The 25,743-nt window shown below is 40.8% G+C and overlaps 2 protein-coding genes across 5 annotated transcripts; both read right to left on the minus strand.

Moving 5' to 3' along the window:
* Positions 1 to 1,801: 1,801 nt before the first annotated feature.
* Positions 1,802 to 13,360, minus strand: LOC307269792 (nectin-4). Of its 3 annotated transcripts, none has more exons than XM_080052833.1 (8): positions 13,262 to 13,360; positions 11,916 to 12,000; positions 11,639 to 11,753; positions 10,807 to 11,130; positions 9,735 to 10,064; positions 8,388 to 8,672; positions 8,009 to 8,110; positions 1,802 to 3,406 (listed from the first exon to the last, which is right to left on the minus strand). In XM_080052833.1, the coding sequence occupies exons 3-8, from the start codon at positions 11,706 to 11,708 to the stop codon at positions 3,402 to 3,404; spliced, it is 1,116 nt and encodes a 371-aa protein (XP_079908959.1). In that variant the 5' UTR covers positions 11,709 to 11,753; positions 11,916 to 12,000; positions 13,262 to 13,360; the 3' UTR covers positions 1,802 to 3,401. The 3 variants fall into 3 exon arrangements, with proteins under 3 accessions (XP_079908959.1, XP_079908960.1, XP_079908961.1); XM_080052834.1 differs by having other exon boundaries at positions 11,916 to 11,997; positions 13,262 to 13,336; XM_080052835.1 differs by lacking the exon at positions 11,916 to 12,000 and having other exon boundaries at positions 13,262 to 13,357.
* Positions 13,361 to 17,329: 3,969 nt separating this feature from the next.
* On the minus strand, positions 17,330 to 21,202 carry LOC307270081 (OX-2 membrane glycoprotein-like). 2 transcript variants are annotated; one of them, XM_080053222.1, is made up of 7 exons: positions 21,135 to 21,202; positions 19,132 to 19,470; positions 18,744 to 19,052; positions 18,634 to 18,663; positions 18,440 to 18,533; positions 18,289 to 18,351; positions 17,330 to 18,210 (listed from the first exon to the last, which is right to left on the minus strand). In XM_080053222.1, the coding sequence occupies exons 1-7, from the start codon at positions 21,187 to 21,189 to the stop codon at positions 18,087 to 18,089; spliced, it is 1,014 nt and encodes a 337-aa protein (XP_079909348.1). In that variant the 5' UTR covers positions 21,190 to 21,202; the 3' UTR covers positions 17,330 to 18,086. The 2 variants fall into 2 exon arrangements, with proteins under 2 accessions (XP_079909348.1, XP_079909349.1); XM_080053223.1 differs by having other exon boundaries at positions 18,115 to 18,204; positions 18,285 to 18,351.
* Positions 21,203 to 25,743: the final 4,541 nt, after the last annotated feature.

The following is a 25,743-nucleotide window of genomic DNA, read 5'->3' on the forward strand; positions in this document are numbered from 1 at the left end:
AAACCACATTGATTGTATGATTTTAATTTGTTTGATTTGTATTTGAATGATTGTAGTTAGTTGGACCAACAGTACAGGGCTGCATGAAGAGCCTGGTGCAGGGACGGCCTGTGGGATCATGCGATACCTCTGTGGTTACATCGCCGCACTGTCTGCACAATCTGGCACAGGCAAACACACACACACACGCTTGCTCAGATGCGCTCACTTTTGACAAACACCCCACCCAACATGTGACTGGTGCAGCTGGAGAGGCTCATTGCAGTGAAGTTTTTTTTTTCAGTCGTTGTCTTCAACTGCTGTGCTTTTTTGCTTTATGTTATGTTAGGGAAGTTGACGTGGAGCAATTGCGAACAAAAAAAGTATGAATTAAGTGCGACAAGGGGACACTCAAGAACTTTCTCTTTAAAACCAATTTAACAAGGTCACCATCTAGTGGTGTAAAAGCAAAACTCAGGACTGATTTAAGAAGGCAACTGGCCAGATGATACAAGGTTGTAGATGGATCAACACACCCTTTAAAAGAACGTTGAGTGATCACTGGAATTATTATTTCCTACCAGTACGGCTCCATACACCTTATAATTGTTCAGGGACCAATGTTAGCACACAGTTTCCTCCAGATAAGCCTCTTTGTTTTCATTCAGTCAAATGATTTGCATTAATGAGATCAGTATCACACATAACTTTAAACAAGCCAAATGCCACTCAGAACCTCCAAGTAACAACGGAACTACTTACCCGTTCCTGTCTTGGTGGTTTGTGGAAACTCCTAGTGATTTTTTTTTGGTTATTTACGTGAATATGTTATATGAAAAAAAAATGCAATGATGGTCCAATTCAGACCGCAGAAGTAATTCCCAAAACAAGATAAATTCAGTTTGAGAAATAGTCAGCCGGGAGCAGGTGAGCAGGGACACACTGGAATTTAAATAGGACTTTGGATGATGTGCCGTAAAGAATGCTGTTGCTGCACTCACTTCTGGATGTAATGAAAACCTGAGTCAAAGTCTCAGCTTCAGCTGTTTTTATCTGGAAGAAGGCAGTTTTGGTCATTTGGGTGACATGTTGTTCAAATGAGAGGTTGCTGGATTTAGTGAAGCTAGCAGTAAAAATGGAGAGGACCAAGCACTAAACCCTGAGGAGCGTCTTGGGGCAGGAGAGCTTTGAGCAAATAGCTCAATTAATTTTTCAAAAATAGAAGTACCCTGTTTGGGTTTGGATTTAATGACTTACAGCGTGAGTCTAAAAGCGTTCTAAAATAATTTGGAAAAAAATAGCTCACGCATCCTGTGAACTTAAGGTTGAACTCACGGCATATCTTAATATCACACCAACAATTATTTTGCAATGCCTTTCCCAACTGATTATTTTGGAGTGAAACATAAAATATCCACGTCGCTCAACTGACTCACTCAGACAACACCTGAAACAACAATTGTGGAATTGTATGTGGTTATTTCAGGCTAAGTTAAGCTTTTTCAATATCTGTTTTGGTAAGAAAAAAAAAACCTCCCAAAGCCGTTATGCCAGTCGATGGGTGAGAGTGAGATGGTGAAGTCACTGGAGTGGGCTGCGGAGGAAATGAGTTTTCTATTGTGTAACTTTCTGGTGAGGTTTCTGTACCACCCACAGTCATTAAACATCGCAACCCAACAATGTCAAAAGTATCCAAGGTAGTTTGGAGAGTGCAGTTTCAAATTTGAAGTATATGCGAGAAATGTTTGAAATTTTCTGACGCAATATCTCCAAAAGACAAATAACACAGCAGGCAAAGTCTTGGGTTTTATTTCGATTCCACTTTTAACTTCAGGTTCATCAAATCAGCACCAGCACAGGAAACTACTTAATAATAAAAAGATGAATACTGCTCGGAAAAAACACTATAAATGTGAAGGCATGATTACATATTAGTTTCCAATGTGGTTTTTAATAGATTTTTTAAAGTTTAATAATAACTGCTGTGTTTAGTTGTAATAAAGAATATATGGTTATTTTCCTGATTAACTGTACAGCCACCGTAGGCTTATATTAATATTTTCCAAATTAAAAAGTTTTACTCTAACAGGATGATCCCTACAGTTCGGCTCTGTACATCATGAAATACTGTACAACATTGCAAACACATGGACAAACTCCAATTTCCTTTCACTTTCAAAAAACACACACACAAACACACACACACACACACACATACACACACACTCTTTCACACCAACAGTGATTCACGGGTGCAGGGTTCATCCACACAGGAATTGTTTGGGCGGTGTCAACCACCAAGCACGTGGAGGTTAGAGGTTGACCACCCATTCTCCATCCCCGCGCAGCACAGCAGCTAAAAATAACAATCCCCCTGTATTATTTCCCACTCAGACCAGTCAGTCTGAGTCATAGCAGGGCTGGTTCACTTGAAGTCAGTGGCCCTTGCTTCTTTTTGATTTACGGTATAACTTGCAAGTCTAGTTTAAAAATGAGTCCTTTTTAATCATCTGGCTTGTCTATTTGGGAGCCATAAACAGAGGTTTTCAGTTTAATTAAAAGGTCCCGAAACAGTTCTTAATCAGTTGTGAGTGATGGGTTCCTACAGTAGTCAAGTTTTTACAGTAGTCACGGATTTCTGTTTTTGGTGACCTCATTGATGCTCTTACACATTCAGGATTGAGCAACGTTTTGGTTAAAATCTGATAACAGTTGTCTTTTTCTTTTTGAGTTTTTGAGCTTTAACTCTCAAAAAATAATACCTAAGGACACATGATCAACCTGAACTTTGATGCAATGTTTTAACAAGCAATATTTGTGTGGTTTTTCAATGGCAACTAATCAATTCACCACTGATAATTATGTATTGCTTTCTATTGAATTGAGATAAGATACCCAACAAATTCACAAACCAGCTAAAACTTACTGAGCAAACTGTACTCGAGCTACAATTATCAACCTAAAAAACAATAATATAACTTATCACACTGTTCAATATCTGAAAATGAACCAAACTTTATACATAGACACTGCAACAACCTTTTTAGGTTACAAAACATCAGCCTGACCACTGGATCTCCAGAATGGCATAATATACGCTGATGCAAATGAAAAACTATTACATATCACAAGGACTTCATCAATCATCGAAGCAACCTTTCTACTGTAAGTGTAATAACAATAATATGGTTTTAATTGAGTGTTTACTTGGTAAATGACAATAGACGTCTGAGTGTGTGTCCGCACTAGCAGTGTCTTCATGGAAGCAGGACTAGCAGAAGCATTTGGCTCGGCTCTGTGAGAGTTCTGTTCTGTTCCCTTCCTCTGCATGCTGAGCTGGAGGACACGGTGCTGAGCAGCTAGGTCAGGCTCAGAGCTCCACTGGACCTTCATCAAAGCAGCAGCGACGCCGCGCCTCCAAATCAGTCTGTACAGAAACACAGAGAGAGAGAGACGTGAGGTTTGTTGGCTAGCCCGATGCTTTTGTCCCACGACCACCAGAAGCCCTTTTCCACAACGCTTTTATTTCCAGTTTCTTTTCTTGCATGAATCACGCAGGTCAAATCCTTCCTCTGCACGCCTGCATCCTGTCAGGCCAACACGCCCCTGAGAATTCCTCAGTAAAAGGTTGAGCACTGTGAGTTTGACAGTGACACATCAGGTGTTTGGGAAGCTGGAACATTTTCAGTATTTTTCCCCCATTCACCAAGGTGGACCACAATGTTTGTTATTTTTTAGAAGAGAACTTATTTTTCTCCCAAATTTAATAGTGCAAGTCACCAACTCTATTCAATGAGGCATGAGTTGGAATTTGGTTCACACAGAACATGATGCAAGAAAACACATTACAGAAGCTGTAATTACTTGATATAAATCCCACCCAGGAATGCAAACAATAAATACAGCAAGCACATACATGTCTGTGTACACACACACACAGTGACTCAACAACAGACCACATGCAGAAAATAATGAGACATTGCAGGAATTCCACAGCCATAATGAAGCAGCCGCCACACCTCAATATACCATGTGGTGGCAATGTGAGTTATTCAGAGTTAGCCCTCTTAGGAGAAAAAGTCCATGGAGGCAAAGCTGAATCGATACGTATAGCCAAAAAAAAAAAAATCCAATTAGAGCACGAGCGGCAAGTGAACTCAGCTGTGTGTTACAGAGAACCTGGTGAACCAATGCATAAAAATAATACAGAGAAAAGAAAAATGTCTCATTATTAGAGGTTGAAGATGTTTTATTCCTGTAGCAGGCAGCAGGTGTCACCTTCACCATTCTTCTGCACGAGTAGGCTACAATATGTTCTTATCTCTAAGGAGCAATCAGTGTTGCCCTTATGATTCAAAGGCCGACCATGTTCGGCCGGATGTGGTGCATCCCCCAGCACTTCCTGTGGTGCCACAGGATTGAAAGGTGCAACTGAAAACATTTGCTTTACTTGATTAAACGGCTCTTATCCATGGTTCACATCCTGCTGTGCCACCACCATATATCGGAGTCTATGCACCTCCTATTGGTCGTACACAAAAAAATAAAAAATAAAATAAAATGGAAACACAGACACAAATAGGCCGGCAGCATTTTTACTGGAAGTACCTCAGGCCTTGGCCTCTACTTCCCAGCTGTGATTGATTGAAGCGGGCAGAGGCTGAATTACACCCACTGGTTAAGAAGGAACCACAGATGCCACTGTGGCCAGCTCGTGGGTTACACTTCAGCCGCAGACATCACAATTTTTCAGACCGTTAACAGTAGTGTTTCTCGGCAGCAGGACATTTTAGATTTCATATATTTGTCAACATAGAGTTTAACTTTTTAAGAAGGGTTTCCCACCAAAATGACAAAAATAGAGGCATATGTTCCCTCTTACTTATAGTGGCATATAGGTCATGAGTTTTGGTTTTACAGTATCCAACACACAATGACATTAAATCCCTTGAAACTGCTCCCCAGCCCCACAAGAAAACCAAAAATGTTGCCACATTTCAAAGTTAGTTATTTCACATGAGAACTTTCTATGTGTTTTTTTACACTTATGCTCTTAGGGCCGCTCAACCAGGATTTAGTTGTTGGCTTGTTTTTAGAAAGCTAATCGTTTCTAAGTGTACTTTTTTTGTAATGAAATCTCATATGAGTTTATTTTAAAACATTGGCAAATGAAACCAAAAGTATCTGCATGGCTAGAAACCCGTTTTCAAGTTGTTTGCACGTATGTGATGGAAACAGAAAATGTATTTGAAAAAAAAGATGTGGCAAAATTAATCAAATCAGCTCCAAATAAGGAGTTGAGACACTTTGCATCACAGCTCTCATCCCTTAAACTGCAATCCGAACCACATGACAGTAAAAAGCCTGTGTTCCTGGCACATTTACCCTGAGCCAAGACTGGGACATACAGTACGTGTGTGTCTGTACAGTGAAGCGTGAGAGGGGGCGTTGTTATCAACTGGGCAGGCTTTCAACTTCGGCCTCTGGTCCTCCTTGTCCCCGCTCCCTACCCACAGGCCCCCTAAATGTCTGCCGTCCTCTACAGTCCAAGGGATTAGACAAGAGAAAGAGGCTCTTTTCTTCTGGCCTGCTAACTCAAGACAATCGGCACAACCACTTGTTATTCTGCTCAGGATTCAAAGAGTTGGAAAACAAGACTGGGGCAATGCGCCTCCAGCAACATGCAAAGTCTCCAGCAGAGAAAAATAAATCTATTTTTGCAATGACCCAACTGCAATCCGTTCAAGATATCCCACGCTGAATTTTGGCCAGAGATACTTGAGCAAGATCTGGTCCAACACAACACAATCAATCACATGCAAAGAGAGAATTTGAGAGTGTCAACACTGTCCCTGAATTGTCTCATGTCTTAGGGATGTGAGTAAAAAACAAACAATCAAGTCGGGGTGGCATGGTTGAGGCCATTGTTGTGTGCAACCTATGTGGGCCATTCTTGGTTTTGGAACTTGACATGAAGATGTGACGAGGAATGTAAGGAATTAGGGCAATGTGTCTGCGAGCTTCCATCTTTAAGACGTTAGGAAAATAGGCGTGTGTGATCCCAGCATTCTTATCACACAAGAAAACAATGGCAAGGAGGAGCTGAATGGAAAAGGGAACCTCATTAATCTTCTGATTAAGGTCTATTTAGGAAATTCATTGTTGTGGAAATACTTTTAAGGATCCTTTTAAGGCCCCATGCAGGTATGACGAATATATCAAATATAGACTACTGTATTTGTTGGGATTACTCTTGTGGCTAATGTGACATGAGCTAATTTGTACGCTGCCCAATCGAGAGTAGCCGTGGGATGGTCCCGACCTTGAGACGTCAGCTCCAACTTTTGTTTTTCTTCCTCCACAGCGTTTGTTTGGCCAGCAGAAGTGCCAACGTCGGCCAAGGCTTCTGTCACTGCCGCCATAAAAGCCCTGTTTCCCCTGCCCCTCCTGGGCGGGGCAGATAACTCCCGATAAATAGGAAGTGGGCAGCCATCCACACGCTTTACTTTACGCTGGCGCCATGAGGTTTCCGTGACACCCAGGCAAGGATTGTGTGGAAAGGTGTTAACAGGAGTCCAGGGAGTGCCAATGACACATGAGTAAGCATCCACCCTGACACATCTGTGTGGAAAGGTAGCAGCGAGCCCTGCGAGTTGACCTTTAGACGTTGCTTTTGGGAAAAAGAGACATCTCATGGTTTGATGACGCTCTTCTTCACTTACTCTTCAACAACCCTCACGTACACCGTTCTCAAGGCAATGGACCCAAATTGCGAGGGTGAACACATCAATTTAGTTTTTTTACTGTTTTTTGTTGAATGCCTTAGAGCCCTGACACATCCAGCCTACATACAGTCTATAGTATTCAGTGTTTAGCCTCTTTTAACCCACAATAAAATAAAACATTGTTGGCCACTTGGGGGCAGAAGAAACAATGTTTGATCACAACGATGGAACACAGTATTGCCAAGTTTTATGTACATATGATGAACAGTTGCTTATTTATACAGCCAGCAGAGACAGAGCAGCATAAGCATACATTTTGATTTTAATTTTTGGTCAGCTTTTGGAAGGGCAACATCTGTCTCTTTAACTGCTCACATGCTAGTTGCTAAATTTCTATAGTATTTTGCTATAGACCTGCGATGTTGTCAGAATGAGGGCCCCTTTCATTCACACCATCATTGTGATGCTTTGAATATTTAAACATATTGACAACAGCAGCTTTAAGCACACATTTTCACAGATAAAACACATTTGATCAGTCAGGATTGTTTGTGCTAAAGTCCTCTGAGGTTGGCTTCTCAGGGCTAAAAAAAGAAATCCCGGCGTATTTGTGAATGCGAACGATTCATCATATTCACTACAATGACAAGAGGCACTTAAAACTTGGCCAGAACAAATGTCCGCAAGATAAACAATGCACTTCGAATGAGTGTGAGTGTTTTTCTTCCATGGTGGAGATCATGTAATGAAGTAATGCCCCATGGAAAAGATTGTATTGTCTTAAAATGCCAGTGTTTTCAGATGTTTTCGGTCATTTCTACCGCCCTGCTTCTGATTCATGTGGCTACACTGTTGAGCTTGAAAGCTGCTCAGAAAAACAGCAGAAGACTGAGGCCCTTAAAATCAACACTAGAACTTTCTAAGACTGCCTCTAATTCACTTTCTTCACCCACGTTTTCCTGAGCCGTGAGCTGAAACAGGGACAGGAAATCCACACTCAGATAGTCCCATAGCAGGAGTATTTCTGATGACATGCTCATACTTTTTTCTCTTTTCAAACCACCACTTGCACATCCCAGAAAACCTTTGGAAAACCACTAGAGCATAGCATAGCCTATGTAGCATAATCTGGTATTTAGACAGTGCTGTTTTCTGTTTTATGGTGGATTAAAAACAAGTTGTAATTACAGCAAATGTGGAGAGAGGCCTGGAATACATTTCATCAAGTCATTCAGGGTGACTGAAAGAGAAAATTGTAGGTCTTTTTTCTAGGTGGAAAGTGAAGCTTGAGAGCCGGGACTCACCGTCAGTGCAAACGAAGCACTTGCAGAGACACACACAGAGACACAGGAGGAGGACCACCGCCACGCCACACACCGAGATGAGGATGACCATGGCCGAACTCACTACAGCACACAAACACACACACATTTAACCTTGCAGCACTGTGTATGTAAAATTACAATGTGTAAAACTTAGACCATACGGAAGTGGTACTGGAATGACGACTTTCCCCTAAGAAACATAACATTTCCCGTATGCTGCAGCAGCTATAATTACCCAAAAAATAAAACAGTTGAGAATGCACACACATGCCAAACAATAGAGGCCTTGTTTCTACTGCAACCCAGCAACCTGAGGTGGGAAGTAGAACTGCTTCTTGGCAACATTTTGAGACTGTACCGGTCGTGTTGAGGGCCACTGTCAGGGGTTTCTCCAGACCCGGGTGGTGCACGATGCATTTGACGGACAGGTCACTGAGCAGGCCCGACTGGAAGAGGAGCGTGCTGGTCACTAGCGTGGTGCCGTCCCCCTGCTCGTAGGCGGAGGTAATGGGCGGCCCCAGCGTTCGGTTGTCCTCACCCACGCTCCACAGTATCTCCGCCGCGGGCCGGGACAGAGCCGTGCAGTTTGCCTCTGTGACTCCCGAGGACGAGGTCACGTGGTTCACCTCTGGTTTGGGTAAAACTGGTGAAATAAGCATTGTGTTGATTATTAGCTCTCACATTAAAACCTATTTTTGTATAAATGAAGAAAGTAACTATATTTGGGTCATTTTCATCGTAGATTGTTTTTTTTTAGTGATGCACAGTCAACAGAAAGCAGATTTGCTCCTCTGCCTTCATGACGGAGATGAAGAGACAAAGTGCATTGGTCTATCAATCTGTCTGCTCAGAAGACAACAATGACACAAGTTGTCCTCCGACAGCAGACAGAGGCCAAGCAGCTTTTACCAACTCTGTGGCTGTGTGTCTGGATTGCTTGTTTCGTCAGTGGAGACAAAGCTTGTTTAGCAGAGCAAGGAGACAAACGCACACACACACACACACACACACACACACACACACACACACACACACACACACACACACACTGAGGGCCCTGTGTCTAGGGAAACAGTGAGCCACTCATCCGCCGGGCTTTCTACCAAATTAATCCCCCCTTTTTCCCTCGTTGACACCCCTCCCTCTGTCAACATTATCACTCTGAAAAAACACTCTCTCACACACACACACACACACACACACCCACCCACCCACCCACACACACACACGATCAACAGACACTCTCACACGTCTAAGAGAGGTAACACTCATGTATTTTACACCTCTGTGGAACAAGTAGGGGAAGAAAGAGGAACGGGTTAAGTGTTGACGGGGGACACGAGACAACGGAGCAGGTCAGAACAGAAGTTTGGCAACGGGAGAACTCTCACCTCGGGGGCAGCCAGTGTTTTGTTTATACACGGCGCTTCCCGTTTCCTGAGCTACTTCTGGGATGCGAACACACACACACACACACACACACACACACACACACACACACACACACACTGCAACACACATTTCCTCTGTCTGTACAGTGCACAACTTGACCTTTGCTTTTTTCTGATCTACTTAGATACTCCTTCACCATCATCATCTACCCCAGCATTCAGCCTTAAAACAGTCACATTTAATGGAAATGTTGGCTCATATTATTCAGTGATTCACATTGAACAGACAGGGGGGGAAAAAAGACGCAACTCACCGTAGACAGAGAGGCAGGCGGTGGCCCTCTTGGTGCCGTCCGGGTATGTGTGGAACTCGCAGGTGTAGCAGGCCTCGTCCTCCGTGCTGACTGACCTGATGGTTAACTGTGTGTCTGCCAGGGTTCGGCTCAGCTCCACCCGGCCCTCAAACTGCTTGGTTATCTTATGGTGGCCGCGCTTGGCGAAGGAGGCCACGGTGACGGTGTCGCCCTGCTCGGCCGTCTTGCTCCACAACACCTGGTGCACCCGCTCAGGGAGGCTGTACCAGCAGGAGAGGGTGGCCTCCTTCCCACTCACTGCCGTCTTGTTGCCCTCCTGGCGCACTTTACCTGGAATGAAGAAGTTACCCTATTATTAATATCTAATATGAAGAATGTGGAGATCAATATGTGATTGTATGCCAGCTGTATGTGGATTCATTTCTGCTGCTGTTTGTGTGCAGGAGCCGGGGTAACGAGAGGAGTCTGGGAGGAATTAAGGTGAGTGTGTGTGCACGTTTAATAGGAACAACAGGAAGTGCTGAGGCTAGCTGGGTGGGTGGGCTTTCTCCTCTGCTTGTCTTGCAGTTCAGACCTTTGCCTACTTTATCCTGTCTCATGAAAAACAAACACTGTGGTAAAAAGGGTCTCTTTTTCTTTGCGGGAAAAAAGAACAAAAGTTTAAATGTCAAGTGTGCGCTACAGCACTAAAAAAAATACTTAATTTAAGATAATAACAGAAGCCAACTAAAACAAACACAAACAATCATTTATTGTACATATTATTAAGAGTCCATTGTTGATCTAGAATATTAATACAGTCGTTAAGACTTTATTTATTAGAAGAGAGAGGGCGATTGTGGTTTAGTGGTTAGAGCCTCTATGGGCGGGCGTTCTAACCACTACACCACGAGTGGCTCCTTAGAAGCAGCAGACCACGGGTTCCAATCCGGCCCGTGGTCGTTCCTTCTGCCGCATTTCCCCTCTGTCACTCCAAACTATCTAATAAAAAACATAAAAATAAATAAAAAAATCTAAAAGAAAAAATAAATTAAAACTTTATTAGAAAATAATACACTGGAATGTGACTGACCAGTGACAGTGACGCAGGTCTCGCCCTCCTGCGGGCCTTTGGGGAAGACGTCGAAGATGCAGCGGTAACATCCCTGGTGGTCAGAGCGCACCCTGTTGATGGTGATGTAGCTGGCCTCGTTGTTGGAGGCGGTGAGCTGCACGCTGGCCGCCCGGTGGCTGATGCGGACGGGCACGCTGGGCTCGTACGCCAGCAGGACCTTGTTGTGCTTGTCCAGCCAGCGCACTTGCCGCACGCTGTCGCCTCTCTCCGTGGTGACGTTGCAGCCGAGCAGGAGGGGGTGACCGGCCTCTGCGCTCACACTGGCGGCAGCTATGACCTCACCTTCAAGGCAGAGACAATTTTACGTTTACATTTTTGTGACCGCCAAAGGGCCACATGGTTAAACTAAGGGGTTGTTGTGAGATAAGTGAGTTGAGGTTCTGATACACAACATCAGATTCATGTCTCAGACTTTTCCCAACTCTCCTAGCCTTTATATGAAATAGTCAATCATATCAACTCTTTCAGCCTCAAATATCTATCTACATGAAACCATTTGAGATGTTTAGAGGGGAAATGTCTCCTTGGTGAAGCTGCTCACAATTGTATACAGGTCTAAAACATGTGTTTTTGAGAAGTCATAAGCAAAATAGGTCGGAAACCATATGTTTGATCATTATCAATGCCTTGTATTTGATTGATTCAAATTTATATTATGTAAAAATCTCATGAAGTGGAGTAGAAGTATTCAGTAACAGAAAATGGAAATAGTCAAGTAATGTTAACTAGATCTAGGCCTACTTGTTACTCCATGTCACTGCTAAAATGAATATAAACAGCAGACTACTACCTTGCATCCTGGAAACGGCCGTGCCTGCTATCCAGAGCAGCAGACACATTGGCACAGCGGGTCCACACATCGCACACTCGGGACAGTGTTAACCACTAACACATCCAGGCTGCAGCTGAAAACACACAACACGCTTTGAACACAGGGACACTTTAAACTGTTCCAAACACAACTTTTATAACCTCAAAGTAGAGTTGGCTGCAACAAATAAAAAGGAAAAAAAGGAGGTTAAGTCAGCGAAGCAAGTGTGACTTGAGAGGCTGTGGTGCAGATGTACCCCTTGTCAGCCGTCCAGTGTTGTGGCTTGTTGAGCTGCTGTCGGTCAGCACAGTCGTAGCCACATCTCACTGGCACACCGTCTGCTGCAATGGGAATGCCAGAGGATGACATGAGCAATGACAGCATCACAGCATCCGTTAGAGATTCACACTCTTTCTTTGCCTCTCGGAAAACTAAAGCTCTGCAACGTATGGGGACGATCTGAGGCTAGACGTTGCCAAGGTAATACAGCATGCAAACATCAACAACAACCACATATGCTGAAGATCTGTCAAGAATTACAGTGGCCGGTTGATGATGCATTGGAATGACGAGGAGACATTAGGCAGTAATCAGGACATGAGTTAGTTGCAGGGTGTGTGTGTGTGTGTGTGTGTGTGTGTGTGTGTGTGTGTGTGTGTGTGTGTGTGTGTGTGTGTGTGTGTGTGGTTGCCTGGTTGGTTATAAACGTCCCATTGTGTTAGAAAACAAAAAGATGCCACTGTAAATCAGCTACTCTGCCCACCACGAACCAGCAGGGATCAGGCAGTTTGGGGAAGAGAAACCCTGTCTAGACCACACCACAGACCAGGTCCAGACCTTAAGAGTTTTACGGGCCATTTATTTGCTCTTTAACACTGCCAACGCATCTGGCTTCAAAACCTGCAGCCTGCTCTTGTTGGAGCGGCAGTTAAACCACTGTTCCACTACAAAAAACTACAAAAAGAAAAAGAAAAGAAAAGAAAAAAGGATGATGTCTAAATGTGCCACAACAAATCCGATTAAATCCTTAAACTGTGTGCTTTTATTGTGAAAATTCAGTAGTTAGGTTGTTGGTTCATTTACATAAGGAATGTGAATTGATCCATCATGTCCAGATGTGAACCAAACATTGTCGCCACAGCATTTATGAGAAAGGGATGGAGGGGGGTGGTGGCTTTTTCACATAATTAAGCGTATGCTGGGGGAAGTAAATCCTTCTCCTGTCACTTTTATCACATGGAGATCATAAAAAGAAATGATGAAAATGCTACAGGGATAAATAACATGAAAATGTCAAGCTATAGCAAATATGGAAAGTAAACCATCAGCAAGAGTGCAACAAGGAACATTATGGTTAAAGCTCAATTAAATGATTAATGGATCAGTTATACAGGTATAAGGGTTAATATAAGGGATCAGAACTTCTCTAAAAGAACTTGCAGTAGTTTTTACAAACACACACACATTACAAATTTTCATAGACCTGCATTGTTTTACAAGCTGAAAAATTCATTTAGGGTAGTGCACATTCATAGCTAAAGTAAGAAAATCAACAACTTAAACCTGTAGAGATTTTGTACATGATACAAAGACATGACTTACCCGCTAAGAGATGGCAGTCCCACAGCAGACAGGGTTTGCTCTCCTGTGCTACAGGTGAAGAGGAACTAGAGCAGAATAATCCATCGGCCACTGATTCTGAACAGCGACTGAGCCGCGTTGGGCTCAGGCTGCTGCATTTCAACCCCCTAATCTCTCTCAAAACCTCCTCAGTGACTCTTGAGGACAGTGGGACCTCCAGTGGCCACGTAGGGCTCCTGCTGCTACAAACCTGTGGCACATATTAACTTTAGTCACATTATTATAAATGTGTACATTACAATAAACATTCAAACATTTTCTTATTTTTACTTAAAGAGTAACGACTTGGATATTAGAGAAGTAGATTCAGATTTATTAAAATATGTACAGAATACAATTACATGAAATATAACAATTATTTCACCTTCATTAAAAATACAACACATTGTTCTTCTTGAGCTCACAAAGCCCTTTCCAGATATTTAATACCACAGTTTCTTAGTGATAAAAGTAAGTCTTAACTGTTTATCCAGTGGTCATGGTTGCATCCTTAACCCATAATGTATCTTTACATTATTAGATGACACAAACAACATTAGTCTGGATGTTCATTTAACACAGGACTCTTAAACATTCATTCATTTATATTCAGTCCCCTGTTATCCCATCTTTGCCATGATGAGGTTTTATTAAAAAACAATCGGTAACAAAAAGCAGCAGCAGTTGAAATATATATACAGTACGTTTAATTTTGAAACGAAAAAGAGACAAATGAAGAAGGGGTTTTTAAGTGTGTAAATTCGCAATGAAACAGAGACAAGAAATCAACACACCAGAGAGAGAGAGAGAGAGAGTACACATAAGAAGAAAGATCAGACGTTGTAAAGGATACCATAAAAAAATGGAAAAGTACAAAAAGATTTAAAAAAGATTCATAATCTATGACGCAATTCATCTGTCAGAACTGTCTCTGATTAGTGGCTGCAGCCAATGCGTGTTATTCCGTGTCATCAAAGATCTACTCCTGGAAGATGAGCTGACACCTCACAGTCGGCGACAACGCTTTTGGGGAGCCGATTTCATTCGTTTTAGGAGCAGGCGTCCGTTGCCTCAGCTGCTCGTTCTCTTGCTTGACGCAAGTAGTTGCATGGGTTTTGATCCTAGGACATAAAATCCCTCTGGTAAATTGGCAGGTAGGAAAGCAAATGCCACAATAGAATAATTTTGCAAAGATAAAAAATTAAAAGTTTATGTACAAGTGAAAAATGAATAAACTGTCTTACTTGTGAATGTGTCCGATTGGCCTTTGTGGCGTCTTGATCCCCTCAGTGTCTCCCTGCGATGGACTGAAGGGTTGAAGAAAAGTCAATAATGAACAAAAGTGTACTGAATATTTACTTTTTTTTGTATGAAAGGATCTCAAATCAATCATCACCAATGTCACTGGTGTGGCAACGAGACAGATATTAAGCAAAAAGATTTTCAAAATACCTCTTCTGATGTTTTTGTCTGAAACATATTATGGTTGTGATGATAATGATTGCAGCACAACAACCACAGGCCACGACTGTGGACAAGACAACTATCCAGGTAACATCTGCAGGAAAAGGAGGAAAATGAACAACAATAACAACATTCCTGAAGACACTGAACACCACTTAAAGGTTGACTTACTGAACTCTTCATTATGAGATCTGGATTCCTCAGCAAAACCTGGAAAAAATAAAACCATCACATCAGGATCGTAAAGTGAAGTATGGATCTCTAAATGTCTCTTTGGATGTGTTTCTCACCTTCAGCAGACGACTGTTTGACCTCAGGAATCATCATGAACACCTCTGATGGAGGACAAGAGAGCACTCGCACTGCACATCCAACCTGTGTGCTGCCTTCACGGACACTAGGCAGCACAGCCGTAACGGTGGCAGTGACGGTACCGTTTGCGTTGGCGACATTGGCAGAACTACGTTTAGTGAAGAGGACGTTGTGTCCCAGGACATGTAGCGTTACTGTGGGAGCAGGTCGAGCTGTGGCCGAGCAGGACACCACCACCTCTTCAGTAGAGTTTGACTGTGTCACGTTTAGAACGGGTCCATGCAGCTCTGAAAGGGCAACAATATCATTACAAAATATCATTACATCACTCGTTTAAAGCATAATGAAAATATATTTGACATTGCATTAAAGTTCTTACCATAGACTTGTAGGCAGGTTGTACCAGTGAGAGCACCTTGAGGGTAGGTGTTAAACACACAGCGGTAGCAGCCTTCATCCAGCTCCGTCACCTCCCTGATAACTATGGAGCTGTTCTGTAGTCCAGCGTCTATGAACTCCACTTTACCTTTAAAGTCAGCGCTCACTCCCTGGCCAAAGTATTTGTTACTGGTGGCGAGAGTCTTCTTCCCCTCAGGTAGTAGTTTCTGCCAGGTGACTTGTAGGACTCCTTTCTGTTGCATTAGCTCACAGTTTAAGAGGGCTTGGTCTCCAGTGGCCACCATCACAGTGTGCTGCGTTTGTATCAGAGTGGTTAGACCTGCGGGAGGAGACAGCTTTTATATACCATCTATGCTTTTAACTCAGTGTGCGTGTTTGTGCTACAGGGTCTGTGGACCAAAGCGAAACAAACTGAAAATGGAATTATTATCTTTATAAATCAATAATTGTTACATTGTCTGTTCCTAGAACTTGAGGATGCATTATTCTGCTGCATTACAAATATGAGAACAATTCTATATTCAAGGATTAACCATAGATAGTAGGGATTAACACATGATTTCCTATCTGACTCACACTGAGGTAAACTTAAAGAGGGCTGAACATAGAAAATATATGATACAGAACAGCATTCTCTATCTTCAAATATTTCAAAATACCAACTACACATACAGTAGATTATGTGTGTGTGTGTGTGTGGGGGGGGGGGGGGGGGAGGGGTTTGCGCGCTGTAGTGATAGTCCAGGCTGCAAGTTACTGTATATGTAGGCCTATGCACAGGTTAATTAATGCAACAAAAAAAGTAAACTATTTATGTTTTGTTCTATAATGCACTTATAGTTGGTATAAAGGGCTATAATATGTACATCCAACTCAGTGATGATAAATTATTTGTTACTTCGCAAAACATGATATCAAACATGAAATTAAACATACGTTTATGCGAAAGTATTTTTCAAAATTAACTGCCAAAGAAAGAAAGAAAGAAAGAAAGAAAGAAAGAAAGAAAGAAAGAAAGAAAGAAAGAAAGAACAGAAACACAGCTGTGCTTTCAATTTATGGAAATTAATTGATAAATAAGTCCTTCGTGAAGTTAATACGTAATTATTTACCTTTCGGAAGGACTCCAAACACACAAAGGAAATGTAGAACAGTAGCGCGTGCCATCTTCGGATCAAACTTTACCGGTCAAAATTCAAACTGTTATCAGGTGTACGCAGGTGCACCATGGGACTATTGTAAAAGAGGTGCACGCAGACACTTCCGCTTTCACGTTATAGTAGCCTCGTTTGAGTTGGAGCCGTCTTGCTCAAACCTGCGCAATTATGACGCACGTCTTGCTGAGCGCACAGCATTTTTGCAGCATTTTTTCTGTGCGCCCAGCAAGAAGCGCGTCATAATTGTGCAGGTCTGAGCAAGACGGCTCCTACTCAAACAAGGCTAATGTCTACAAATTATCGACCGACCGTTAAAATAGATATGGAGCTTATTATAGTAATATTAACTTATTGAATAACAATGGGCTAACTAGTTGTTTAAAAAGCTGTGATCCAATTAAAAGCGCGCGAGGCGTATTTCACATGGACCAATCATAGAGAAGCCTGTAGACATTTGAATTAAATTAATAATTAATTGCTGCCCAACCTCTCAGAGAACTGACCGATTGTTACCCTTTTTCATGCAGATAAATAAAACTATAGGATGTGTACATGTTCCTCTTTAGTTTAACTAAAGGACAACTATCAAATGTAAATGTTATATTATTCGGATAAAAGATAATCCTAGATGTAGTGACTTGGAACATATTCCCTGATAATGACAGACCGTAAAAACACATAAAAAAATTAGCATGTATATGACAAGTGGAAAAGGTGGTTCTCACTTCAGCTGTATAGGCCTTTATTAAAACAAACATATATATATAAAAACCACTACAAAGTTGCCAATAGATTGATGTTACTATTGCCCCAAGGGGGAAACACGAAACAACAAATACTAATTAAAATTCCACTGCTTTTTTCTTAGGGAGCACATTAAAAGGTTAAACTACAAGCAGCCTTTAGTGATCTCCTCGCTTATTTCTCAACACTGGCTCAGTAAATCTGAGTAAACAGCGTCCTCCTGTGGACACTTGACGGAACGGCTGCTACTCTGCCGCTGACATGTAGGCACAGTTGGGATTAAATGACATATTGAGGATCTATTAATTATATTAATGACCAACGTGATTCTTATGAGAACTGAAATAAACTCATGATGTATAGGTCTGTGTTTGAATTTTTCTTTCCTCGCACAATTTTTTGTAACATATATTTGTTAAAAAGCAACTGTAGTAAAATATTTAATATGAAAAACATTTGATTATTTTTTCAATTCAAAGCAGCATCTTTGTGTTTCACATTCCAGTTATCCTGCAAAGCAATATAAAAAAAACATAACTGTAAAAATATATAATGTAAACATTGAAATATCTTCTTTAACAATCAATTTCAGATCTTGGGAAATAAATGAAGATTTTGACTGAAGTGTTTTCATGTATTGTTCAGTAGGTTTCAGTCTCTATGTAGTTTAAACTAATGCAACGTTGTGCATCATCGCCACACACAATAACACGTAATAAAACCATTTCAAGTCAGAAATCCATTCTCCTTGTTGCAGACGGTGATGGATTTGGTTCAGTGTTAACTTGATCCTTCATGGGAGTTGTACGTTGTCTGATCTGATCGTTCTCCAGTGGGAATGAAGATTCTCTGGTCCTAAAGATTAAAAAAAGTTTGCTCAATCAATAGTATACAGTATATCATAAAAAAATCATAAAATAAAGAATAACTTACCTATGAATGTCTCCGATTGTAGCATGAGGCATCTCGTTATCGTCAAGGACACTGTGTGACTGACTAAAGGGTTTAAGAACAGGTAGAGCTGAACAAACATTTAACAACTCTAAACTGAGACACATGCTGTATATTTACTGACTGAACTAACCTGTTCTGATTTCTTTGTTTAAACCGGGAGATGATGAGTGCAGCAAGTAAGGCACAAGCAAAAACCACTATCACAGGTACTACAATGAGATTACCTTTGAAAAAAAATTAATTAATTAATAATTATGATGAACGCAGCAGTTATAAAAGCAACAACTAATTGAGTGGGAATGCTACATCTGAACATTGACTTACTGCGACCAAGGTAATTAGACTCATCAAAACCTGTAAAAAATAAAACCATCACATCAGGATCATAAAGTGAAGTATTGATCTCTAAATGTCTCTTTGGACGTGTTTCTCACCTTCAGCAGACGACTGTTTGACCTCAGGAATCATCATGAACACCTCTGATGGAGGACCAGAGAGCACTCGCGCTGCACATCCAACCTGTGTGCTGCCTTCACGGACACGAGGCAGCACAGCCGTATCTGTGGTAGTGACCAGACCATTGGTTTCCTCTAAGCTTGCAGAACTGCGTTTAGCGAAGAGGACGTTGTGTCCCAGGACACGTAGCGTTACTGTGGGAGCAGGTCGAGCTGTGGCAGAGCAGGACACCACCACCTCTTCAGTAGAGTTTGACTGTGTCACGTTTAGAACGGGTCCATGCAGCTCTGAAAGGGCAAACATATCATTACATCACTCTTTTAAAGCATTATGAAGATATCTTTGACAATGCATAAAGTTTCTTACCATAGAGTAGGAGGCAGGTTGTACCAGTGAGAGCACCTTGAGGGTAGGTGTTAAACAAACAGCGGTAGCAGCCTTCATCCAGCTCCGTCACCTCCCTGATAACTATGGAGCTGTTCTGTAGTCCAGCATCTATGAACTCCACTTTCCCTTTAAAGTCAGCGCTCACTCTCTGGCCCAAGCTTTTAGTGCAGGTGGCGACAGTCTTCTCATCGTCTGATAGCAGTTTCTGCCAGGTGACTTGATGAACATCTTTGTGTTGCGTCAGCTCACAGCTGAAATGTGCGTCCCTTCCTAAAGCTGCCACCACAGTCCGCTCTGTCTGCACCACACCTGATAGACCTGCACCAGAAGGCATTCACATTGTGGTTGTAAGTAAAAGGTAAAATACACCAAATTCATAGAGGGGTTCGGATATGTTTTAGATATTTCTGACTATGCTAATCAGCCTCATTAACTTGCTTTACTATCAAGAAACTAACTCCCAACATTACATGGTTAGAAGGCTTTGGTTTTGAAGGATTTGGTTTAACCTTCCTCCTGTGTTAACTTTCTGCTACCATCCATGGTGTTAGCGGGTCAGTTTCGAGCCGTGTCTGAAATCAGCTGTAAAAAACACTAAAAACAATTATCTATCATCCAGTTTGTTTCTCATCTCTTGGTTACCTTGTTAGGCTTCCTTATCCATGAAAATATTGTTTTTAATATTTTTGGTGTAGGAGGCTGGGCCTTTTTCTTGTCAGTATGCGCCTCAATTTCAATAAAAAAAAATGGTAAAATTAACCTCAAGATAATCATATAAATAAATATTTGGTTGTTGTGTTACCTGATTATTACTGAGGGGTATGAGAACACATTTCTTAACTAAATTTGTTTTATTTATTTTTTCCTATTAATATTATTGACCTTTTTCACATATATGGTGTTACTGGTCAATTACGACCCATATATACCTATTTCAGAAAACAGCAAAAAAACTTTTATTTCAGCATTATACAAACACACAATGAAAACCAGAACAAGTCACAAACAACATATATATTTGTAAGGTCAAATAAACAACAACCAATCAACAAATCAAACCAATCGAAATCAATTACTAGTTCCAAAACTAGTAAAAAAAACTGAGTAAAAGTCTCTGTGTACATATGTTTGGTTGTGTGTTCAGATGTGTGGCAAAGAGCAACACTTTCAGTGTTCTTTGCAGAAATATTTCTTGCAGGTAAAGCACAATACTTTTATCTTTCTGTCCTTAGTGCTTCGGCAAATCTGACACCTCTTATTTTTAGAATCAGGTGGCCATTTTCACCAAAAACATGATCCAGAACTTGGCTCACTGTATATCTCCTCATTTTTGAATACTGCAAATAGGAGATGTGCACTCTGCAAGTCACCAACTCTATACTGAATTGACCTCACATGTCTGGATATGCCTGCCTGTTTGTTTCGCTTTTATGCAGGTATAAGGGTAAAAAAAGTCAAAATGAGAACCTCCCCAGAGCTCACATGATTGGGAGAGGAGCTGACTGTCATTGTGTTGGCTGACAGTGCACTTATAATTTAAGTTTTGGCTCTAGTTATTGTTTTTTACACCTTATTCTATAACCGGGTCGAAAACGACCCTAACACCACAAGTGTTATAATTTCCAACAGAGCATTTTATAATTAAGTGAAACATTTTTAATTTTTTTAATTTTGTTGAAATAGGTTCCTGACAAAGTCAAGAAATCTTGATGCAATAAACAAAATGTAAGTGGTTCTTTTATGCATTTGAAATCCAAAACGGGTCGGTGGCGACCCTAACACGAGAGGAAGGTTAAGAATGCAAGAATTGCAATTTCTAAAATTGAACCGCCAAAAAACTTAAATGGCCTATATAATGCAATAAAAAACAGTAAACAAAGAACACAACGTTTTGTTTTCACTCTAGGAAAATTAGAATAGGCTAACTCAGAAATAAATGACAAATGAGTCCTGCATAGAGTGACTGCTCATCTCGTTCTCACCTTTCTGGAAGACTCCAAACGCACAAAGGAAATGTAGAACAGCAGCGCGGGCCATCTTTACTATTGTATCTGGCGCCACAAGTTAAAAAAAATGAAAGTGAAAGTTGTCACTGCGCATATGGCAGTTGCCAGATTAAATACTGTACATACAACCATTAGCGAACAATATAGCAACCAACTAATACAAAAAAGGCCTTTCTTTAAAATAAATAAATACTTATTTCATAAGAAAGGGCAAATTAAATGTATAAAGGAATGGGATATATAAACAGCAGCATGTTGCAGTTGCCCCCATTCCCTGCAATGGTACATCCGGACCAATCAGGTAGAAGCATACAGTAGTGTCTCTTTTCAACTGAGCCGTGTTTCTTTATATGTCCATTCAAAGGGTGCGTTCATTACAGAGACACTTCGGGGGACAACACTTCACCTCTATACATGGAATGAATCAAAACGTTTGCAGGTCAGATAATTACATTATTTTTTTAATATATTTGTTGAACAGCCTGTTTTGAGAGGAGGTCAGATTGTTTCAGTAAGGAGGGTTTTGCTGATCACTTGACTGAACAAACACATTAAAGTGACATTACAACATCAACAACAACAAAAAATATATTAAATAACACATCACCTTGAAAGATTACATTATAATGAACATGTTAACAATCAAATGGCTGACACAAATTGAATGCAAAAATAATACTTTCACACATAGTCACTATGCCACAATTATAAAGACACAGTAAATGTTATCAATAAATAAGTGCAAAACTGCGAGAAAAGTGCAAAATGACTAACATAATTAGAAAAAGTGTATAATTTCTATCATGGAGCCTAATATACAGTATATACTTTAAAGATACATATAGATATACATATTCTTATTTATGGAATAACATATTTACCTTGTTGCCAAACATGTCAGCATTACAGATTAATTCAATGAATAAACAGTTCCAACATAAGTTCCAGTGCAAAAAAAAGGAAAAAAAGTTTGAAATGTCCTTTTCGAGGCCTAATGTGCTTAATTTCTCACTCCTTTCTGTTTTCCCCACAAAGCACAGTAGATGGCGCTGCAAGACATTTACATTTCATTCTGCCTGTCAGGTAGACTTGCTGGAAGCAGATTGCACAATCGCAGACTTTTTGTAAACAACCTGTTAGTCTGCTCAAACATTTTTACATTCAAAAACATGTGTTTAGCTCAGAGCTCCATTATCAAAGTTAAAGTGCTGAGTTTTTACAAGAAATGTCAATTGGACAGGTTCGTTTTCAGAATAAAACACACTGGAAAATGGATCTTGGATAGCAGCTATTAGCTTAACTCACTGTCACATCTTTGCATTTTTTTTAATGCTTCCATGCTAAGATGTTCACATCGACAAAAGTCTAAGACGACTGTGTGAAAGGCCGAATATACAAATACTTATCAGACATTTTCATTTCTTCTCTTGCCCTTTAACCTGCCAGGAGAGAAGACAAAGAGTTTTACAAAGATAAGATACTGTATCACTGGGCTAATTACTTTCACATAAGGACACTTCGGCTACATGTACATTAAGTGACCAAGTGTGACAAATCTCACCTCCTTCGCAATAGTACAGCGCCAGCCACGATTAAGGAAATGATGATGACAACACTGACAGTGAGTGCAGTCCCTGACCGAGACTGTGCTTTCCCTCCTACAGAAAATTAGACAACAGGGTTAGCTTGCACAGGGCAGAGGTTAAATACATTTCCCTAAAAAAAGAGGAAGGTGGGAAAGTTTTACAGTGGCATACTTTTTACTGACAGCTTCCCAGGGGAGCTGGTGTATGTCAACATAACTTATTGCACCCTGACGTTGTTTTTTTCTCAAACATGAAACCTTACACTTACTACGAAGTGAAACTGAAGGTAAACATATTTCTTGCACGTCGCTGCCCAGCTGACTCACAGGGACTATTACAAGCTATGTCACTCTTATCTACACCCTCCAATACGTTTCCTCAGAAGAGTAGATTTCTAGGATTTCCCATCAGGAACACAAACAACTAAGCATGTCATAATAAATGGTGTCCCTTCAATTACTATTTTTTCTCTTTAGTTTGTTGGAAGGCAAAGTCAAACCTAATGGAATAACTAAGGTTGAATTTCCTTAAGTTAATCAGCAAATATTGACATGAGTTTGCATGTGTGCTGCTACACATAATAAACTGTTTATGATCCTGTTGTCACATTATGGGAAAGGTGCAGTGGATGTGCAACAACCTAATTCTCTTGGAAGCTGGTCTTTCTATTAAATTAGATCTATTTTGGTCTAGGGACTTCCTATAAGCAGCCGGCATACCCTTGGCATCAGTATTCGTCCGATCCTCAGCTTGCATAGTAAAGTTCATCCTCTCCCGCCTTTGTCCCGCCATGCCGCTGTTCAGCACACAATCCACGTGTCCTTTCCAGTCCAGAGACAATAGCAGGGTAAGGTTGCTGCTGCTGGTAAACGTGCGGTCAATGTTTGACACTGTTGTAGTCTGTGGGAGGTTAGAGCGAATGGCGCCAGGTGAGTCCCACTCAATGGTTGGAGCTGGTTTACCTGTTGCAGAGCAGCTAAACACAACCGCCTTCTCCACCTCTTCTTCCCCCTCGGGTCGACTGCTGGCGACCTCTGTTGTCACTTCGGATATACCTTGATAGAGAATTAAAACCGGTCATTTTGAGAGCTGCAGCAATTCTGACGAGGATTCATTGATCACTTGAATGCTTCTGGTAAAATATACACAATCAAGGCCATAGAAAAAGAGGACTAAAATGATCAAACCTGTAGGGAAAAGGTCAAAAATGTTGGGCTTCAACCACGAAAAGCAAGGTTTTAATCAGGTATTGTGTGAGTTCTGACTGTGTTTCCGACTTTTATCTAAGGACTTTTTCCTCATACATGACTGAGAGATTGATTTCGATTTACCTTTCACTGTGAGGCAAGTCTGTCTCCTCCTGGACCCATCAGGATACACGTTGAAGGAACAGATATAGCAGCTTTCATCCGCCCATGTGACATTGGTCAGAGTGATGGAGGTCGAGCTGAGAGACGCCTCGGTGAATATGACTTTCCCCCGGTACGGCTCATTTACTAGCAGGCCGAAGCGCTTGCTGTAGGTGGCCAGATTCTCAATGGACTCGTCTTTGAAAAGCCTCTGCCATGTGACCTGGAGCACGCCTGTCGGGAACGGTAATCCAAGCCAATTAACAACAGTCAAATATGTAATGAATGCTCTGAATAGAACCAGATATTACAGAGACAAACAAATTAACCAAAGCTGTTACAACTAACAGCATACTGTGTTAGAGAAGGGGACAACCAATGCATTGACCATCAACAGTAACTTCCATACCTGCAGGGTTGGCCATTGCACACCGGAAATGCGCTTTACCGCCGTTGTCAGCTTCTGAGTTCCCATGACCCGTGATCTGCGCCGTCGAGGCTACAATTAAAAACAGTTGAATCAGCAAGTGCCGGCTTAAAGCCATAGTGTGCAACTTTTTCGTATTAATAAAGGTTGGTTGCATTCATATCGGTTACACATATCGCATAATAAGTTGACACAAAGTTGATTAAGCCTATCAGCTCCGCAAAACTCTCTCTGTATTTCTCTTACAAACTACAAAGAAGTACCCACATATTTTTTAAGTTATTGATTCTACTGCTATGAAAAACCTGGACCTACAGCAGAAGGTATAAAATCCATTCACAATCACTGAAGGCTTTCCTCATGTAGACGTACTAACAGTATTGATGTAATTCCTTAGAATTCCTCATGGGGGCAACAGAAGTTACGCACCATAGCTTTAAAGTTAAATATATATAAAAAATGTGCAAATACTGATAAGCTGAGAAATACAGAATACTTTTGTATAAAACACATTTACTCATGTACATACTTAATTGCAATTTGCAAGTCATTTCTACTTCTACTCCACTTCAGAGGGAAATGTTGTTCTTTTTACTCAACCACAATTATTTAACAGCTTTAGTTACTTTGTTAGTTTAAAAATCAAGATTTTTGCACACAACAAGTATGAAGAGTAAATGAAACATGAAGTTTTGTCATAAGCTAAACTACCCAAGTATGTACAGGTACAACTGAAGCCATTGGTTGACAGTTCAATAAAAAGATCATTTAAGTCATCTAATCAACTTTTACAAACCAAACAATCAATCGATTAATAAAGAAAAAAATCAGCAGATTAATCCATAATCAAAATAATTATTAGGTGCATACACACATTTTCAAAATAAGTTTAACTTTCCTCAATTGTTACATGAGCGATAATAATCTAATTATATAATATATAACTGCGGACATTTTCTGCATTTAATACTAGCACATTTTCCTGATTATACCCACATACTTTTACTTGAAGTCACATTTTTCTATTCAGTAAGAGAGTATTTTACTTGTGGTATCAGGAGTATCTGTATACATTCTCCACCACTGCATCATACTGTAGTCTATGAATTAAATCAAGCTTTAATACAAAACAAGCATTTGACTACAAAAAAATATGAAGTAATAAAAAATAAACTAGTACAGTGAATATACAGTAGAGGGAGTTGAACCCCTCTGTCAGTTTC

This window comes from Ammodytes marinus (genome assembly GCF_949987685.1).
Source record: "Ammodytes marinus genome assembly, chromosome: 24".
Lineage (NCBI taxonomy): Eukaryota > Metazoa > Chordata > Actinopteri > Uranoscopiformes > Ammodytidae > Ammodytes > Ammodytes marinus.

Excerpts from the sequence above, each read along its gene's own strand:
- LOC307269792 (XM_080052833.1), bottom strand. The coding sequence starts at position 11,708 with ATGTGTGGACCCGCTGTGCCAATGTGTCTGCTGCTCTGGATAGCAGGC. Across the intron at positions 11,131-11,638 it reads GGCCGTTTCCAGGATGCAAG|GTGAGGTCATAGCTGCCGCC; the intron begins GTAGTAGTCTGC and ends TCTGCCTTGAAG. Across the intron at positions 8,111-8,387 it reads AGTGGCCCTCAACACGACCG|TGAGTTCGGCCATGGTCATC; the intron begins GTACAGTCTCAA and ends TGTGTGCTGTAG.
- LOC307270081 (XM_080053222.1), bottom strand. The coding sequence starts at position 21,189 with ATGGCCCGCGCTGCTGTTCTACATTTCCTTTGTGCGTTTGGAGTCTTC. Across the intron at positions 18,664-18,743 it reads CAAACAGTCGTCTGCTGAAG|GTTTTGATGAGTCTAATTAC; the intron begins GTGAGAAACACG and ends TATTTTTTACAG. Across the intron at positions 18,352-18,439 it reads AAACAAAGAAATCAGAACAG|TCAGTCACACAGTGTCCTTG; the intron begins GTTAGTTCAGTC and ends TAAACCCTTTAG.